The sequence below is a fragment of the Lissotriton helveticus genome, chromosome 3_1 (assembly GCF_964261635.1).
Source record: "Lissotriton helveticus chromosome 3_1, aLisHel1.1, whole genome shotgun sequence".
Taxonomy (NCBI): Eukaryota; Metazoa; Chordata; class Amphibia; order Caudata; family Salamandridae; genus Lissotriton; species Lissotriton helveticus.
Window position 1 is genome coordinate 49,868,922 of NC_136061.1, and position 21,288 is coordinate 49,890,209.

Below are 21,288 nucleotides of genomic sequence, written 5' to 3' on the forward strand. Positions count from 1 at the left end.
CAGGCTTCCACTGCACTGCAATAAGTGCGCTAAGGTTTAAGAAACTTTTGAAACTTTGAGCTACAAACTAATCTTTTTGTTACAATCTGCAGATTATGCAGTAGATGGTGGATTATGTGGCAAATGCAGTGAATCTATTTAATTATGCAAAAATCGCCACTGACGCACATTTGCATAATCCCAGTGGCCGTGTCTATAGGACGGTGAGAAGAGCCCCTCTCTACCCGTGCACGGCTCCACCATCAGAGCCATCATACCGCACTGCGCATGCGTCGCTTCTACTTCCTGTCGTGGTTTACGTAACAAGCCCCGCCTCCTCAACACTTCCCTTCTGAACCAGTCCCCTTCCGGGCTCCGTCGTTACCATGGAGCTCGGGAGCGCGCCGCGTCGCGTCTCCATGGCAACGGCAAGATGGCGGCGCAGGTTTGTGACCCCTGTGACAGGTTTCAGCCCCCCGGGCTCCAGAGAGCGGACCCGGTGCCCGGAGCCGGGAACGGGCTGAGGTGAGAGAGGGCCCCGGCCAGGGGCGAGGGCCCCCCGTCCCCAGGATGCTTCCATCCGCCTCCTGCTCGTCTCTTTCCTATGGCGGCTCTCCTTTCTGGCTCATGTTGTGGAAAGGGCTGGATGGTTGGAAGTGGTGTTTGGGGTCACTCGGGAGCCTGAGAGTCGGGCACGCGGCCAAGAAATGCTGTAAAACACACAGTAATTCATGGGACTCATAGAAAAGGGCAGTAGTTAGGTGGACGCTCATATCTCACCGTAAAGAGCTGATGAGGGTCCTTGAAAGAAAAGGCTTTTAAACAAACGTTCGTTTTCCTGCACTTATACTCGCAACTCTGCCAATGATACAGTCATTGTGTTCGTGCACTTTCTCTGATTTGTCTTCCGTCTAGCATATTTCCCTAGTACGCTTCCTTTTAAGTCTTATTTTGAGCAATTCCTGGGTAATAAAAAAATTATAAAATCTAATTTGGCAACTAGAGATGGGCGACCCAACAACGAGGGGAGAGGATGTGGTCTGATGGCTAGAGCTGCCGACTTTAGTCCTGAAAACCAAGGCTCGAGCCTCGGGGTCGCGTCCACATCCTGTGATTCTGGGCAAATCACTTAACCTCCCCGTGCCTAACAAAAAAAAAAAAATTAATGTGTCCTTGTGTAACATAACCGGTGCTCATGTAAAGTGTTCCAAAACCTTTGGGTCGACTTTGCACTATATAAATCTGCAAAATCTGCCCACTCAGTGGCCTGGCTTGGCTATAAGAGCCAACCTTGCAAATATTTGAAATGTAAATCATGCAACAAAAATGTTGTAAGTCGCTTTAAAAATGAAAAAAAAAGTGAATATCATGCGGGAATATTTCACCTGAGCACATCAGATTATATCTCTGTACTAAAAGGTCCTCCCTCCTCTCGTACATGTACCATGTTATAAGAGATACTCAGATTATACATATAATAAAACGCATACAATCAATACAATGTTTTTATTTAATTGTATAGTAAGTAATCTCTCAGTATATAAGATCACCTGCTGTACTTGTTGCTCTTTAGGTAAACAAAACAATCAGATTCTATTGAAGAGTAAAAGTGTTTTTACTCAAAAGAAATATGTATGCTGTTCCTAAAGGGGACAAAGGACAAAGGGGAGTAGGTCAGAGTAAAGGAGCCACGGCAAGGGGAGTAGTTGCTTTTTGGAAATGGGGCCCTTGCACACCCTTGCGGGTGTCATGCTTCATATTCGTGCTTGCTCCTCGTCGCTGCAATGCTGGACAGGCACCCTCAAGGAGGCTCTTTATCGGAGATCTTTATCCAAAGCCGTGATGTGAAGTGCAAGTTAATGGCGCTTTGTGTAGATTGAGGAAAAGTAGGTGTCAATGTAGTGATTAGTGACTTAAAAAAGGCTAGGCAAGTCTCCAATCAAATTTTAATCCATGAGTATGCCTGACTTATTAAAAACATGATGTCACCAGTGGGGACAATGATCCCTAGTGACTTATAAGGTCAACATGTTTCATGCCGTCAATAAAGTGAAGATGTGACCAGGGCAACTCTTCACGACCGTAACATTTAAAACAAATCTAAACAGTTTCTGGGACATAGGATGCAACAGGTAGTGTCCAAACACTAAGTACCCTGTAAGTGTACATGCAGAATGTAAAATCACTGACCTGGAGGAGGAAAATATGAAAAGAAATCATAAAATTACACTATACAGAGCAGTCTTGTATAGTACTTGTAGAGGCATGCAATACTAGTATGAGTGAATTCAGGATTTGTAAAAGGTAGTGATAGGAACCAAGTTAGACAAACACGTTACACATACATAAAAACATATAGGGGGCGGTTTCACACACTGTGGTCAAAAGGGGGAAAACACTCCCCCAATGAGGGTGATGTCATAACCTCCTTGAGGGAAACACTGAGATAAACGCTAAAATATTTAGGGTGCTGTTAGGAAGGTAAATTGAAATTGAAATTTTGTAAGTGAACCCAGGGAGAAGAATAATAACCTCCATTCACATGAGGGAAAGCCAAAGATCCAGTATTCACGTCATCCATTCTCGTCACCAACAACCTACCCCTTCTCATGTGCCTCAGGAGTGAGGACTTGGAGGTGTTCGTTCAGTTTATAAACCCTCCATCTGGCCCTAATTAGTGACAAGTGGTCCATATGGCGTGGTTAATTGCTGATCAAAGGTCAGCAGTGATGGGTTGGTGATCATTGGCACCATCTTGTAGTGGGTTAGGAGCCGATATATCACATGGATTGTTGCTAGCAATTAATGTGACAGGGTTGAAAATCATTGGAGCACTCCCATTGAATGTGGGCGTGTATGCGCCATTGTGTGAACGGTGTACTTGCAACATTCACGGAGAATAACAACCTACTCCATTTCTCCCAGTCGGGTTTTAGGGCTGGTCATTCTACCGAGTCCGCCCTCCTGGGAGTCACCGAGAGGATCAGGGAGCTCTTGGACGAGGGGCAAACGGTTGCGCTTGTCCTGCTTGACTTAAGCGCAGCCTTCGACACCATCTCACACAACAGACTGCTTGTCAGGCTGAGTGAGGATGGTGTCGGAGGTACAGCGCTGGACTGGATCGAGTCCTATTTGTGCAACCGGACGTTTCAGATCTCGTCCTCTCAGGCCCAGTCAAACACCTTTGTTTCGCCCCACGGCGTGCCTCAGGGCTCAATTTTGAGTCCGCTATTTTTTAACCTGTATCTTCGCCCCCTCGCCGATCTAGCAGAGCGAGTAGGTCTAGAACTCATGACCTATGCGGATGATTCGCAGATTATCTTTTCTCTTACCAACTCAGAGCCTTCATCCCCCTCTGCGCTGAAACTAGGTCTTCACGAAGTCTTCAGCTGGATGTCAACCAACCAGCTGAAGCTCAACGGGGAGAAGACGGAGATCCTTCTCCTTGGTAAAAACAGAGACCTGTGGCAGGATATCCACTGGCCGCCATCTTTGGGCGCTTTTCCTATCCCGGAGACCCAGGTCAGAAACCTTGGGGTGTGCATTGATGATTCATTATCAATGAAACAGCAGGTTAATAAAGTGGCTGGCACCTGTTTCACCATCCTTAAATGGCTGCGGAAGATTATCTGGATGCTGCCTGTTGATACCCAGAAGACCGTAGTCAACGCACTTATTACATCTAGGCTTGACTACGGTAACATCCTATACCTGGGTTCCAACTTAGCCGTGACCAGGCGGCTTCAGCTAGTCCAGAACTCCGCAGCCAGGCTGCTGTGTAAAATCCCTAGGACAGCAAGGATTTCCAAGCACCTTAAAGACCTACACTGGCTCAGGGTTGAGAACCGGGTTCGGTTCAAAGCCTTGACCTACATGTTTAAGATCAGGGCAGAAACCGCACCAAAATATTTGCAAAAACTAGTCAGGCCCTACTCCCCTGTACGCAATCTTCGCTCTTCAAATGGAGCAAATTTTGTGGTCCCTAGATTTAAACTGGCCAGAATGGGAGGGAAATCATTTTCCCATCTGGGTCCAGTCCTCTGGAACTCCCTTCCTCTAGCTTTACGGAAAGAGGAGAACTTTGCCAGATTTAAGAAAGGCGCTAAAACCTGGCTTTTCAACAAATAATTATGGTCTTTGGTTGCGTTGCTTTCTGCGTTGTTTGGTCTCTTAGTCCTGGCGCCGGGAAACCCTTTGTGGGTATCTGTGCGCACTATAAATGCAAAAATAAATAAATAAATAAAAATAAATATGCGCCATTGTGTGAATCCCATTGTGTAGAGGCAGGCAGCTCGGCATGGTTAATTGCTGATCAAAGGTCAGCAGTGATGGGCTGAGGATTGCGGGGGCCCTCTTGTATTGGGTTAGGAGACCATGTATCACATGAATTGTTGCTAGCAATTAACGCGACAGAGTTGAAAATCGTTGGAGCGCTCCCATTGAATGTGGGCGTGTATGCAGTAGAGAATTGACAGGGCCAAACAGAGCTAAGTCTCACTGAAATAGTGTAGTCAAGTACTAATCATGCGGTGTCTTTACAGAGTCTGATAACCCACTAGGTTCTGGCCAATAGCCAGAGGTAGAATGCGTGTGTCATGGTTACTCCCATGGCAGAGGTGGAATGTGTTGCCAGTAAGGAGAACACACATAATGTGTGAAATAGCATATTGCCAGATAAACATTAGCAAATGATTAGTGAAGGCGACCTGTTTCTCTTCGTGGTATATCTCCATTTAATCACTGAATATGTGTGTACAGATAGAAAATCCAGTGTTGTTCCCTTTTTAAAGAGTGCACCTTTTCTCAAAATCGGAGGGGCTTCCAGCACAGTCCATTGTAAATCAACAGCTCTGTGGCCAAGGTCTTTAATGTATGTGCACATTTTAGTGATAGTTCTTTTACACCTGATATTGCTGCTCATTAATGCAGGTCTTGACTACTCTGGTAGTCACAGGGGCATGTGATTGTGTACATACAGTTTTTTGTATTCCAGTTAGTATGTGCCTTTTGTATCAAGGTGGATGTGTTTGTCAGCTTTATTTCTTTTGTCGCTGTTGTCAGGCTACAGACAGTGCAGGAACCACAGGGGAAAGGACCCTTCCCAGGGGGCAGAGAACACAGGGTCCCTTGGTCTGGACTGTCTGATACCCTTGGTCTTGTGTGCACCAGCATATTTTTAGGTCTCGTGACCTATCAATGCGCATGCGCATTGAGAGAAGCGAGACTATAGGGCTTTAAACAAAGCTTACCTAACTGTGGCGATTTGCTGCTGTGCCCGTGGCTTTTAGGTCAATGCGCAAGCGCATTGACCTAAAATGCGCGTGCACATCACCAAATCGCCGTCTGTTCCCTCAGCCGCACTCCTCCCACACCTTTGAAGTGAAGCTTAGCTTCACTTCAAAGGCCCCGGCTGCTTCACACCCTCATGCCGCTCTCCCCGCTCCGCCCCCTCCCCTGCCCGCCGTGTGCATTTCTCCTCCCCCCCTCCCCACAGCAATGCCCTCCGTCTTGTTTCCTTTCTTGTTTATTTTTGGAAAGTTTTGTCCAGAAATGCCAAGCGGTGCTAAAGTTATTAACAAAATATGCCTTTTCAATCGAAATCCTGATCCAGCCATAGTTAAGCAGGCACTATTGCTTCCAGTGTAAAATATTAAATAAAATAACCCCCCCCCCCTCCACCCACCACTGATGCTTGTGCTAAGGCCTGGAAGCTGCTCAATGCCGCCATGTCTCTCGCTTGCCTGATTGTGTTTCCCATCCCTCTCCCCATTTTTGAAGTTTTCATTTTTTTGCCGAGGGCCTGGCAGCAGTAAATATCGTTTATTTCTTATTTTTCTTACTCTTGCTTACTTTAATATTTTTACTTTACTGTTGTAAAATAATGATTGTCCATGTTCAAACGGTATACTTAAAATACTAAAATGTTTGCAACTTTGCATGCTTCGGTGGCCATCTCCAACGACTATTCTTTATTACTGCCTGCAAGATTACCTTTTATGCATCTGTATATGTCGTAACGCACTGGTAGCCATTCTGAAGTTCCCTTGTGTCGATGCAAACCCTTCAAAAGCAACACAGTTCTAGTTTTGCAGTACTTGTTTATGTATCCTTTTTCTTGAGCCCTCCAAATTGAACACCCTGCCGTATAGTGCTTTATAACTGCACCGGGAACTATCCAGAAATGGTTAATCCTTCGTTTGATAGTTTTATATTTTGTTTGTAGTCTAATTTCGTTTGAGTATACGCCGTAAATCTGAGCACCTTTTTCCTCGGACGTGCTGTGGAAGTTTGTATTAATGTGGAATCTGGTTCATGTTAAACCTCCTTGCATTTTGCATTTCTTTTCGTTTGAAGCGCGACCCTTTAACAAACAACTGCTAGCAATCTAGACATTTAAGTTGCCTTAGCTGGAATCCTCATCCGCCTCCAGTGAACCGATTGCCTTTTCTGAACCAAAACTGACAGTTGGCACAGGAATAGGCTGACTCTTCTTCCAGATGGCTTGTAAATTTGCTCCCGACAGCTCGCTCCCTTGCGCCCCTCCTCACTTTACAAGCCTCCTCACCTGCTCGCCCCGTGGTAGGCTATCTGAAAGGACGTTTGTAACTGGGACGTCACTGTTGAATGTAGCGGGTATGTGTGAGGCAGATTAATGAAAGTGTGCGGAATTCACTTCTGGTTAATAATTGCAGCCAACTGCCAGCCAGTGTGCTTAGTCTACTGTAAAACCTTCCTCTCCCACATGAACGGCGAGCGAAAATTGAGCCGAACGTTGGAGAGACCATGGCGTAAAATTCTCTGCTCACAATACAACTGTTTAAAATACTGCTTCATCGAAGTTTAAGACTGTACAAGGAATGTCAAAATCTAAAACCACCACCACATCCACCACCACCACATCCACCACCACCACATCCACCACCACCACATCCACCACCACATCCACCACACCCACCACCACACCATCCACCACCACATCCACCACCACATCCACCATCACCACCACATCCACCACTCACCCTCACCCTCACTCACCCTCAACCCCTCACCCTCACTCACCCTCAACCCCTCACCCTCACTCACCCTCAACCCCTCACCCTCACTCACCCTCGACCCCTCACCCTCACCCTCACTCACCCTCACCCTCACCCTCAACCCCTCACCCTCACCCTCAACCCCTCACCCTCACCCTCACTCACCCTCAACCCCTCACCCTCACCCACCCTCACCCTCACTCACCCTCACTCACCCTCACTCACCCTCAACCCCTCACCCTCACTCACCCTCAACCCCTCACCCTCAACCCCTCACCCTCACTCACCCTCACCCTCACTCACCCTCACTCACCCTCACTCACCCTCACTCACCCTCACTCACCCTCACTCACCCTCACTCACCCTCAACCCCTCACCCTCACTCACCCTCACTCACCCTCAACCCCTCACCCTCACTCACCCTCAACCCCTTACCCTCACCCTCACCCACCCTCAACCCCTCACCCTCAACCCCTCACTCACCCTCACTCTCTCACCCTCACTCACCCTCAACCCCTCACCCTCACTCACCCTCACCCTCACTCACCCTCAACCCCTCACCCTCACCCTCACTCACCCTCACTCACCCTCAACCCCTCACCCTCACTCACCCTCACTCACCCTCAACACCTCACCCTCACTCACCCTCAACCCCTCACCCACCCTCACTCACCCTCAACCCCTCACCCTCACTCACCCACAACCCCTCAACCCCTCACCCTCACTCACCCTCACTCACCCTCAACCCCTCACCCTCACTCACCCTCACCCTCACTCACCCTCAACCCCTCACCCTCAACCCCTCACCCTCAACCCCTCACCCTCACTCACCCTCAACCCCTCACCCTCAACCCCTCACTCACCCTCACTCTCACTCACCCTCAACCCCTCACCCTCACTCACCCTCACCCACCCTCAACCCCTCACCCTCACTCACCCTCAACCCCTCACCCTCACACACCCTCACCCTCACTCACCCTCAACCCCTCACCCTCACTCACCCTCAACCCCTCACCCTCACTCACCCTCAACCCCTCACCCTCACTCACCCTCACCCTCACTCACCCTCAACCCCTCACCCTCACCCACCCTCAACCCCTCACCCTCACTCACCCTCAACCCCTCACTCACCCTCAACCCCTCACCCTCACTCACCCTCAACCCCTCACCCTCAACCCCTCACCCTCACCCTCACAACACATATTGTGTTACAATAGGTGTCACATTTGCGAAAGATAAAACTATTGGCATTGTAAATAACAAAGCTATTAATTTCGCTATTTTCAAAACAAGCACATAAATAAAAAATGTGTCCTTTACAATACCAATAGCTCAAACTTTCCTAATGCGAGACCTATTGCATTGCTGTGCTTCTCTCCCCTGCTGCACTCCTGCTCTCTAGAGATGTGGCCTAACGACCAGAGCTGCCATCTAAGTCACGTAAATACAAAACATGTTGCATTCCAAATGCTATAGGTGTCACATTCGCGAAAGTTATAACTATTGGCATTGTAAATGACAAAGCCATCAATTTAGCAATTTTAAAAACCAACAAATAAATAAAATATGTCATTTACAAGACCAATAACTCCAACTTTTCTAATGCGAGACCTATTGCATTTCCAATGCTTGTTTATGTTTGAAAGCGATCCTAGGCTGTGGCATAGTTAAACTCCCAGACTGTAGGATGTTCCAATGCTTCTTTATAATCTTGCATATTTTATTAGAGTCAGCTGTGTATGTGGTAACACAAGTGAGCGTGTCTTCTGGAGGTTTTGCGTGTTCTTCCAATAGTGCCTCTCTGTTGCTATTTCTAGCCCGTTTTATGGTGTTCTGGGTAGTCTCGATTAATGAAAATTTCATGAGAGTGTAAGACTGTGTTTGCCACAGTCACATATAACATATAGTAGCTGAACATATAACATATAGTAGTTGAAGAACATATAGTAGTTGAAGAAGTGGTCCAATATACATCGCACATTATAACAGACATTTTCCCCGTCACCCAAAATTGTACATAACTTCAGGGTACTTTTTAATGCTGTATTATTGTCAGTGGTTGCCTCTAGCTGCTCTTAGGTTTTGGTGCCACTTAAGGAAAGTTGTCCCTTTCCTGAATGAACAGGGTAATTGGCCTGTCATTTCTGCTGTTATTGTCTCTGAGCTAAATTCCACAGCTCTCTTTCTTTAGGGATTCTAGAGGGCCTTCTTCATCAATTTCAACATACACAGAGGCAAGCAGCTGTTCTGAACTTAGGTGCCACTCGTTTCATTCATGAGCATCCTCAGCTTGCATGACTTCATTTTGTTCCCACTTCGTTATCGCATTACATGCAAAGTTTCTTGTTGTGTCAATTGTTCTTTTTATGGCTAGTCTCCCACTTTTCTACATAAGCATTGGAGCCCTTACAGTTGTACCAGACTATTGAGATCGTCATTGGATTTTCTTCTATCTGTCTTCAAATAAGAAAAAACCTCTTTTGCAACATAGATTTTCAGTGCTGGTCCTGTCCATCTGGAATCCTCTCCTCTTATCTCTCTTCGTTGCATTCCTTCTTTGTTGTGTTTTTAAAAGCCTCAGGACTTGTCTCTTCTCAAAATTAGGCAGTTGAGCAACCTGAATATTCTTTATTTGCAGCACCATGAAACCAAATATTAGGTGTAAGTGTGCTTTACAAATAGTTTCTAACACAACATGAAGTATCAAGGTGATCTCCAGTGTTCCAAATAGACTGAGGCATTACGGTGTCCCTTATTAACGATTGTTTTTAATGCTGCTGTAAGTAACGGAGCCCCACCTACATGGGGAGAATCCATCATCATTCCCATTTACAAGAAGGGGGATAAATCGGAAGCTAGGAATTACCATCCAATCTCCCTTCTGGATTCTTCTGTCAAAATAATGAGCAGGGTTCTGTTAGTTAGGCTTGAAGAGTGGGCAGAGACCAACAGGATTTTACCCAACACCCAATATGGTTTTAGGAAAGGAAGAGGAACACTGGAACAATGTAGTAATCTAGATTTAATCATTGGTAAATATACCTATGCCAAACAAGGCTCCCTCTTCCTTTGCTTTGCGTACTTAAGCTGTGCGTTTGATTTAGTTGATCATTCAAATTTATGGCGAACACTATTGAAACTTGGGGCCCCGGAAGAAATAATATATTTTTTAGCACGGCTGTAGGAAAAATTACAGACCTCTGTCCGGTATGGGGTCAGAGGGGAATGCACACCAAAATTTAGTGTGAAATGTGGCATTAGACAAGGCTGTGTCCTTGCCCCTCTGCTTTTTACTCTTTTTATTAATGAGATAGATGCCGTATTAAAACGAGTAAAATCAGGTGCCCCTCAGATAAAAGGGATAGAGGTACCAGTACTGCTTTATGCAGATGATGCCGTTTTATTGTCCAGGACCCCAAATGGTCTTCAGTGACTAATAGATAGGTTTGCAGACTTTATAACAGAAAAAAAGTTGCAGATTAACAAGAGCAAAACTTATACTATGGTTTGTGGTAGCGATCGTAATAAGTACTACCCCTTTTTTATAGCTGGACAGAAAGTCCAACACGTGGACAAATTCTGTTATTTAGGGATTACTTATTCAAGAGATAGAAAGTGCACCCATGAAATAACTAACATCCAGGCTAAAATGGGCAAAAGTGCCAATGGAGTTTTCAGATTTTCAGCTAAAGTAGGCGACAGACGCATAAGGGACATGTTGCAGATCTACCAGTCCAGATGCGTCTCGATCGCATTATATGGAGCTGGGGTCTTGGGACATTACCATGATAGTAGTTTACTAACAGAGTAAAATAATTTCCTAAAAAAACTACTAAGTTTACCACCCTCTGCCCCTACTGAACTAATTCATAGAGCAGTTGGAATTAGTTACTTGTCAGAACTGATAGCTCTAAGACCTTTAATGACCTGGCGTTCCATAAGTTAAAAGAGGAGACTGCCTTTAATAGATTAATAATAGAAGATTGCCTTGAACTGGACAACTATCTTATGATACCTTGGCTAAAGTATATAGTACATAGTTTTAAAGAAATATTTGATTTAAATATTCTGGCCAATCCTCACGCTGTAGTAGAAATGCCTAAAGCAGAATTGAAAAACATGTTCCTGCTATTTAGAGCTAAAAGGCGGTCACATAACAGCGAGCAATTGATGACCTGTTTGTTTTATAACAGATATTTAGTTGGGGAAGGATTTCAGATATATTTGAGCCAGGTATCAAGAATATCACACAGATATGTTCTTACCAGATTAAGGTTTGGACTGGTGCACCACCTGGTAGCTTTCCCACACCTTAAAAAGCACCCGGTAGGTCCCTGTCCTTGTGATGGTCAAACCAAGCAAAGCACAGTGCACTTTCTTCTTATTTGTAATCTCTATATGAATTATCGCATTGCTTATCTGAAACCTATGTTTTTAAATGTAAATGTAAATGTAGTATACTTGTAAAGCGCACAGCTGCCCCAGCAACGGGGCGTCCCGGCGCTGTATAACTCTGGGGAACCCGTCCTGGCTTTCCCTGTGGGATGGTCCCTTGCTGGGAGTCCCCATGGTGGAGCCAGGCATCCCCGGAATTGGTGGGGCCGTTGTGGAGATTAGGCAAGCTAATGCCCAGAGTTGCCGAGTGGAACCCCTGATTAGAGTAAGCACCGAAGCGAGAATTATCGAGTCCGCTGACCAAGGCCCACGACCCTGCCGCGTCGGGAATTGAAACCTGGTCCCAGGCTGACTTCTGCTCTCAGGCCTGCCACCTCTAACCAGTGAGCCACACTACTCCACTATATAAAGTATGGTATTTTTAATGTGGACGAAGCAATGAGTCTACTTTTTATGATGCAGGAACTTGATATTTGCTTTTTTACTGCTACTTATCTACTTAAATGTATTAATGTTAGAAAAAGTATGATGTTTTAATCCCTGGCTTTTAATTGAATTTTTTCTGTACCAATTTCCTTCTCTATTCATATAATGATGTATTATCTATGTGCTTTTATGGTTGTTTTTACACAAACCGAATAAAGCTTTATGAAACGAAACGAAACAAAACGACTGAGGGAGTGGTCCAAGAATAGCTGTCATAGCTTTTTACAAAATACTCTCTCTCGCTCCCCCTTACTTCGGCCGCAGTTAGGCTGATACTTGTTTGCTATACCCTTAGCTTCATTTCCATTCTATCGTCACTCGCTATCTACCACATACTTCTAATTTTTTGCCGATTCAGATTCAATTTAATTGCATTTGTTTCGATTTCTATGATCTGCATTGACCTTTTATTTCAGACAACAGCAGAAGTTTTCCAATGCCCACTGGGCCACGCCTAAAGTGCTAAGCAGTTTCGTTTCACTTTTCGGTGGAATTCCCCCTTTCTCCTCTTTCACCTGAAAGCATTTTAGATTATCCCCAAAATATTTTTTTATCACCCAAACGAACTTACCTTCTCTGTGTTGCTCTCTGATATCATCTATGTCCAGCAGGACTGACACTGGCGAGTCCTTCCTCATTACACCTTAAAAATTGATTCTTTTTTTGGTAAAATGTATTGTTCCCTTCTTCTGGTCCAAAATGTATCCGTAGATTTTCTAAATAGTTTATAAAATTAGCTCAGACGCATATTTGAAGTGGGTAAGTGAAAGACACAGCCTAAGCTACTAAAGGCGGGTAGCAGAGGGGATCAGTAACGAGAGGCGAGGACAGAGGAGACCTGCCATCAAGCCAGAACCTTGCTGCATAGAGTGAAAAACAGAAGGTTGGTTGATTAGGATCAGCGCTTTTTAGGGCGAGCTGGCGTTGGAGCGCGAAGCGCTCCCGCCAGGGAGTTCTATAGTCACCGTGCTAACTGGCAAGGGAGCTAGGGCTGTGCACGAGCCGCTACTGGCCTGTGCACGAGCCGACTCAGCTCTGTGAACGCGCACGTCTTCCGTCCGGAAGACGTGCTGCGCCCGAGCCGCCTCCCGCTTGTGCAGTCCTGTCAGTGATTGCAGCTCCGGGGGGGAGGAGGAGGCTGCACAGAAATGCCGAGCCCCCAATGTGCGGGTGCCGTCGACTGCATGCACACATGTAATATTTTGTCCGGCGTCTGCTCTGCACGGGTCTTGTCCGAAGGGGGGAGGGGAGGAGGTCTTCTACCAGCCGGAAGGTGTCTTTGCAGAGGTGTTCACTGCCTCTCCCTTTTTTCTCCTCCTTCACTCGCTCGGCTCCCACGGGCTTTGGCTTTCTCCCAGCTCCCAAGGTCTGCAAATAATTCACAAGCAGACCAGCATGAGCAAAAAAAAAAAAACGGAGCAGGTGGGTGAAGATTAGCAAAATAAAACGGAAAAGCAGCAGCTCCGGTTCCAACTCGGTGCCATGCTGCCCTATTAACCCCCCCCCCCCCCACACACACACACACACATGGCTCGACCCGTCTTTCCACTCACCTGCCAGCCTCTGCTCGCTTCCCCTGCCCCTCTGCCTATCCATGCCTCTCGCGCTCATGCCCATTAGTTTCTTCTCCCTCCCTACCCGCTGTCTCTCTCTCTCTCTCTTCTCCCTTTCTATCGCTGTTCCCCTCTCCCCCCTCACGCTGTTTCCCTCGCATCTGTCGCCCTCCACCTACCGCTCGAGTCCCCTCTCTTGCTCTCTACCGCACTCTCTTCCTCTTTCACCGTGCCGCTCACCCTCTTTCTATCTATCCAGCCCCCTCGCCTCTGCATTGCTCCTTTCTACCGTCATGCTCCCTCTAGTCCTTCTATTCAAGCTCTCTTCCCTTCACCCCTTCCTCTCTGTGCTTGTTTTTAAATTACAAGTGATTTTATTAGGGAAAATTTTATATATACGGTGCAGTTATACATTACAGATAAAAAGAATGTGGTGAAGTCTCTCTCAAGCCTTCCTGTGGGGTGTCTTTCTAATCGACGGGGGCAGGGAGTTCAGAGTTAACGGGGTTCAAGATGCCTCCTCTCTGCCCGATGGGGGCGTTTTCACCCGGCCCATGCCTAAAAGGGGGGTGGGGGGAGGTGGCACGGCTGCTCTCCAGGGGACGCCCACGCCATCAGCTGACATCTGGATGGACGTCATTGACCCGAGTGGAGGGTGGTAAAGATGCCCGTGTGAGCTCTTGTCCTGTGGGTGCACGGTGCAGCCTGTCGGGGGGGCTTTATGCCCACCCGGCGACATGGCGCCAGACAGTGGCGGGGGTACCCCCGAACCCGAGGAGGGCACATGGGAATCATTCCAAAGGATGTGTTAAGCCAAGGAAAGGCAGAGCATGCGTGGGCGAAGGTCCGAACGGACACATTTCTAAACGTGGACACCTTGATATTTACAGGTGACACAGAAGCCACAAACGCACATTTACAGCCATACACAAAGTGCCTCATGCCACCTCCCTCCCTCTGTGCCAGCCTGCTTGTCAATAAATGCGGCCGTGTGATTTACAGGTGGCACAGAAGCCAAGACACTCACACTGCCACATTAACAACCCTCTGCTTGAAGGGCTGTCTGTCTGTCTGTGCCAGCCTCTCCCCGGACGGCTGCTTGTGAAAATGCCCCACTGTGATGCTAAACGTGTCCCTGTGATCTGAACCAACATGGAAGAGTGCACTTTGCTGTTTCTGATTACAACTTATCAAGGTTGTTCAAAAAGTTTTGTATTGAAGCTGCGCCCATACTCTGCGCTATACACCACGCGCTGTAACTACAAGGACCCATTCAACACTTCTTGGGGTAAAGTAATACCAAATAATTCGGGTCATGTCGGCCTTTCCGCTATAATCCTTTATATGCTGCTGCCCTTCTATCGTGTGCACTAACCACCGGTATTGGACGTTGTTCCTCACACTTTGGTGTTCTATCCTTGGATTATAACAGTGCCCCTCTGACATCACGAATTCCACACATGATTTATGCCTTGATAAAGTCTCAGCAAGAGACGAAACACGTGTTGGCGAACAATATGCTGGAAAAATCCTTATGAAATTTTGAATAAAGAAACCTTGAAGAATACAGACTTGGATCTCAAATTATATTGGCGTCACAACTGTCGATTCCGTACTATATATAAAGAAACTGCTCCTTTGAACTGCATCTGTGTTTGCTTGTCTGAACACTCCTGTGTATAAAAGCTTTAGTGCTGAGGGCTATATACTAGAGCTCGTTGTTGATTTTTACCAATTTGGAGTGCTGTAATTAGAATTTCCCCATATACACTGACTCGGGCTTACATTTCGGTGTTTGCCTATAGCACCTTTGGATAGTAGGTGCATAGATTTTCTTTAGCACCCAAGATACCGTTACTGTTTCTATTGCGTTGTTCTAACTCTTCGTGTACTATTTCATGATATATATTTGTGGCTTATAGAATAGTGCGGACATTTCCCTCGGGAACACCACTATCCTCTCATTTTTTATAATGGAAGAGTGCACTCCTGCCTGCACACGTGTCTTCTCGGGTCAATTACCTTGTGATTCAAAACTTACCAGGTAGTTAAATTAGGGGGGGGGAGGGTGTAAACAACAAAATAATAAAACAAAGGTAAGACTAGTGAACAAGATTATGTATAAAACGGGTGCAGTGATTTAGGTTAAAATAGTGTTGGTAAAGGCAATAGCTCTCGGCTTCCTGACCTATCAGCTATGCCAATGTTTTTTTAGCCCCGCTCCACCGCAGCATGGTTAAAGTTATTAAAACAAGCATTTGCAATGCAATAGGTCTCGCATTTGCGAGAATTTGAGCTACTTTTATTGTAAATAACATTGCTTTTATTTATGTATTGGTTTTTGAACCATAAATAAAAGCCATTGTCATTAACAATGCCAATAGATCAAACTCGCGTAAATGCGAGACCTATTGCATTGCAAATGCTTGTTTGTGGAAGTCATGTTTTCTATTGAGAAGGGATTTCTTCTTGATTCCCTTGGTGACATGGAGCCAATAGGTAGAGGATTGCATTTGTCTATTCTCTGAAGGACTTGAGGGATGAAATATGTGTTCTCTGAATCCTCTAAAGGGGTGAATGAATTTTTTGGTGGACTCTTTGCTTTTAAACAGTGCCCAGTGTACAGTATCCAGTGTACAGTGAGCTGTTGTGGCAGCAGTACTCACCTTGTTCTGTGCAGTCTCTTTAGTTTTTGGGGATTCAACTTCGTAATAAGTCCATTTATTGATGACTTTTATAGTCTTTCGTTTAGTTGGAATGGATAAATGTTGTAATCTAGACAAAACAGACATTTGTTAAATGTAGGTCTTTTTGTTCTCAGTGTAGCCAGATTATCTGCAAGCTCTCACTTTTGTGTGCCTCCGAGGGATGTAGGTGAAAGCTCTGGTGTCAAATTGGTAGTTCCAGTGCTAAATGATAGTTTGCTTTATTTCTTACAGTTCTATTTGCCTGAGTAGTTTTGTTTTGTTTTTTGTAAACATTTATTTGCAGGAGGAAGTGGTAATCCCCTGCTCCCATGTCAAGTCCTCTTCGCTCCTGCTCCTACTGAACAGGGAGTTGATCCTACTTATGCATCTCGTGAACTGTTGTGTGTCCTGTTTTGTGAAATTGCCACACATCACAAATAGCCGGTTCCACGTGGACAAATACCATTTTCTTTTTTAAGCCTATAATTTCCCCAGAAAAAATCTCACTTCACCGTGTCACCCCTGCCATGCCCAGTCTTTACTTACCCTGCCTATGCTTCTGTATTTATGTTGTCATGTGTATTTGGTTAGTGCACAACGTATCCGGGAGAGTATCCTGGCACATCCGCCACTTCTCCATATCCTCTGTCTCCTACTAACTCAGCATGTGCAGAGTTGTAAAAAGTGAAAACAGCCTTTCTTGCATGGCCATAGGTAATCTTTCCACATTTTTAGTGGAGGCTCTTTCTGAATGTTCAGTGTTATCCTTGTAGACCCAAGATCTTTCACTAGAGAGAAAGAAAATATTTCTGACCATTGCTCTCCTTCGGCAAGTACCAGGATATTTTTCCTCTGTCTCTTTTTTGTACATTTTGCTAATTAAATTTGTTGACAATGATTTTTTTGTAATCAAGCTTTTTGAGCTCAGGTTTTAGTGCATTTGCTCAATATTTTTTCTGAATTCCCAGTCCCTACAACACATATAAAATTACACAAGACTTCAAACTAAATTTGACAAGAGTTCAAACTAAATTTCTAATGCCTAACTAATAGCTTTAATTTCCCTGGTAAACTTGTTGATACCTTTTTGCAATTGTGAGTTTGCGTACATCCAAAAATGAGGCTACCCATACAGTCATGCTATGCTAGTTGAACTGTGGGAAATATTTATTTTGTATTTGTCTGCAAAAATAGTTTCTATATGGTTGCTAGCAAGACCTGCCTTATCAATCAAAATTCATAGACCTCCCTCTACACAAACAATACCACACATTACTGTCTTCACATGGAGCATAGGATGGAAGAAGTTAAGAGTTGTTTCCAAGGCTGATGTTTGGCAAACTACATTTGAGATTTGTATTTTCTTACCTTTGGCTGTTGTAGCACAAATTGTTGGAAAGTTGGTGATTCTTGGAATTCTGGGTTGGTGACATGTATTCATCACACACATTGCTAACACAATGCCCTCAGAGATTTTGTATGTTAAATAAAAAACAAACTTCTTCCAGATTATGTTTTGAGCTATGCTTCTTTCTATTCTGTTACTAACAACAAGTACAAAAGGGTCTCATTTAGAGTTTGACAGTTGGAATACTCCATCACATACGTGACAGATTTCTCGTCCACTGTATTACGCTTTCATTATATCCTGTGGCACTTGTCATACGGTGGACAGGATATCCATCACATTTGTGACAGAGTAGCTTGTGCGCCAAAGCCTATACCAGCCCTTGGTTTCCTGCGTTCTCACAATTCTTCCTGTGAAAAGCTATGAGATAGAGAAAGTCAAGAAATTAAATTATGGTCAATGAAGTTTCGAGCAAATTACTTGTTCAATATTCAAGTAGTGATTTGCTTGTATGTTTCAGTTAATGGAACCCAATAGCTAGTAAAACATAACCATTGCATATTTTTTTAAACAAATTGTGTAGGTCATGAAAGTTTCTAAGCCATTTATCCAGTTGGCGTAGCATTGAAACTAACAATGTAGCAATTTTGAAAGACCTAGCTCAAACCAATTGTATTGCTGCTGACTATATTACAGGAGCAAAAAGAACAGATAATGGACGGAATGCTGAACCAAACAAACATTCACCCCCAGGCACAGATCTGGGTTAAATCCATCATTTATGTGCACACCATGTCACACCAGTTTAGACCCAGACATATGCAAATTAGGCCTGACCCAGCTCCCAGTAGCAACAGTCCATCCCAAACTGCCAGGCCAGGTCTTCCCTGGACCAGAAACAAGCATCCTGGGATCGGTTTTGGGGTTTCACCCCTCATCTGCAATACTAGCTTGAATCTGGTGGGGTGGCGAGCACAAGACCCATGTCTGGGCATACCATTCCCATTTAGGGAGACAAATGCAAAAAGAACAGATGAAGTACAGAATGCTGAACCAATCAAACATTCACCCCCAGTCACAGATCTGGGTTAAATCCATCATTTATGTGCACACCATGCCACTCCAGTTTAGACCCAACCATATGCAAATCAGTCTTGACCCTGCTCTCCATGTGAACAGTCCAGCCCAAATTGCCATGCCAGGACCTCCCTGGACCAGAAACAAACATCCTGGAACCAGTTTCGGGGTTTCACCCCTCATGCATCGGGCTAGCTTGAATCTGGTGGCGCAGCGAGCACCCGTCCCACGTCTGGGCATACTCATCCCACTTAAGGTGAATAATGCAAAAAGAACAGATGATGGACAGAATTCTGAACCAATCAAACATTCACCCCTAGTCACAGATCTCGATAAATTCCATATTTTGTTTTGCACGCCACACCACTGTAGTTTAGACCCAGCCATATGCAAATAAGTCTTGACCCTGCTCCCCATGGGAACAGTTCAGCCCTACTGCCAGGCCAGGTCATCTCTGGACAAGAAAACACTCTCACAGAAGGAGGCCCCTGAATCTGATAGCTGGCAGAGTGAGCAGGGAAAACATGGAAATTAATAATACGACAAACAAACACTCTCTGCCCAAAACTTATTTAAATTGGTGCTAACAAGTCACCATTGTACAAAACATAGTCCTAACAGCCAGAAGACCCTCCATATCATGATATATACAGTTTGGTAGAAAAATATTCTATATTTATTTTCCTTTTTCAATCAGCAGGATACAAAAAGGTAAAAAAAAGGTGAACATCACAATAGTCAATAAACATCATGAGTCTCACACTCACACATTCTGTCAAACAACCACACAACCACATACTCAGACAAACTCAGACAGACCATCAGATCATAGTTCATTGGATCACAATAAGTGTATATACAAATACCAACAGGCTTCTTTCCCTGACACATAGACAAATACAGATTTTAACATAGTAAAAAATGAAAGGCATTAAGGGAGACAGACTCCTCATACGATCATACAATACAAGGTGCACATTCTTCTCCAGGGGGGAGATAGAGGTAGTGGAGACACGGGGGTTCCAACGCCGACGTGCGTTTTGGTGTCAGACCCGGATCTGGGTCACAACTTCATCAGGACGAAAACAGGGAGGTGAGGGACTCATGAGCAATGATACCTGGAAGTCATAGCCAGGACAGTATTGCCAATAGCAGAAGAGGCTTGTAGAGCGCGGGGATAGCAAATTTCCTACACTGGCTCATAAGGATAGGTATTATAATGAAAACGAAGAGCCAAGGTGATGGCAGTAATCCGGCAAGTAGATAATCTTAGTTTCAGAAAATGTGGCAGTCAAAGACGTGAGAAAGTAGTCCTCAGGACACATGTAATCATGTCAGGGAAACGAGGCCATTTCAGGTAAAAGGGTACTGCGAAACATCTTTAGCGCTGCTCCAAGCACAACATTGCCAGCTGGTAGTTTGAAGCTTCCGCCAGCAGCCGTTAAAGGCTACTTCGCACAATGGTGATCTGAGGGTTACTGTGACTGATTCTATCCGGAAATTTCTAGGATTTCTTGATCATCTCCTTACCCTTTCCTACTAGTATGCACACTCCCTGGTTTAGATATTTGTGTAAATCAGTTTTTTTGTCCATCTCTGGACCAGAAACAAGTATCTTGGGACCGGTTTTGGGGTTTCACCTCTCATCAGCCAGGCTAGCTTGAATCCGGTGCTGTAGCAAGCACTGGACCCACGTCTTGGCATACCCTTCCCACTTGCAAAAAGAACAGATGATGGACGGAATGCTGAACCAATCAAACATTCACCCCCAGTCACAGATCTGGCAGGCCAGGTCCTCCTTGGATCAGAAATAAACATCCTGGGACCAGTTTCGGGGTTTCACCCCTCATTAGTTAGTCCAGCTTGAATCTGGTGGTTTAGCGAGCACGGGACCCTGGTCTGGGCATACCCTTCCCACTTGAGGCAAAAAATGTAAAAAGAATAGATGATGGACGGAATGCTGAACCAATCAACCCAGTCGCAGATCTGGGTTAAATCCATAGTTTTTTTTTATATACAAAACCGGTCTCAGGATGCTTGTTTATGGTCCATGGAGAACCAAGCTAGGCAGTTCGGGCTGGACTGTTCCATGAGGACCAGTCTGATTTGCATATGACTGGGTCCAAACTGGGGCAGCGTAGTGAGCAAAAGAACTATAGATTTAACCCAGATCTCTTGACTGGGGGAGAATGTTTGATTCATTCAGCATTCCATCCATCATTTGTTGTTGTAGCACTTTTCGCCCTGAGTGGAATGGGTATGCCCAGAAGGGGGCCCCTTGCTCGCTGTGCCACTAGATTAAAGCTAGCCTGGCTGATGAGGGGTGATATACCCCGAAACCGGTCCCATGATGCTTGTTTCCAGTCCAGGGAGGACCCAGCTTAGCTGTTCGGGCTGGACTGTTGCCATGAGGAGCATGGTCAAGACTGATTTGAATATGGCTGGGTCCAAACTGCGGTGACATAGAGAGCGGAAGGATGATGGTTCAAACCCAGATCTCCTGACTGGGGGAGAAGATTTGAATCGTTCACATTTCGTCCATCATTTGTTGACCTTCAGTAGACTTCTCAAGACCTGGCTGTTCGAGCAGTAATGCGCTTTACAAATGCATGATTGATTGATTGATTTGTTGCTGCAGCATTTTTTGGTCTAAGTGTTATGGGTATACCCAGACTTGGGTCCCTTGCTCGCTGTGTCACTGGATTCAAGCTAGCCTGGATGATGAGGGG

The 21,288-nt window shown here is 45.3% G+C and overlaps 1 protein-coding gene across 1 annotated transcript in view; it reads left to right on the plus strand.

Moving 5' to 3' along the window:
* Positions 1 to 373: 373 nt before the first annotated feature.
* The window catches only part of CFAP65 (cilia and flagella associated protein 65), a 621,863-nt gene continuing 600,948 nt past the window's right edge, over positions 374 to 21,288 (plus strand). Inside the window, exon 1 of the mRNA XM_078679214.1 lies at positions 374 to 504. Within this exon, the coding sequence (XP_078535340.1) occupies positions 413 to 504 (92 nt within the window). The 5' untranslated portion in view covers positions 374 to 412. The remainder of the gene's footprint in view (positions 505 to 21,288) is intronic.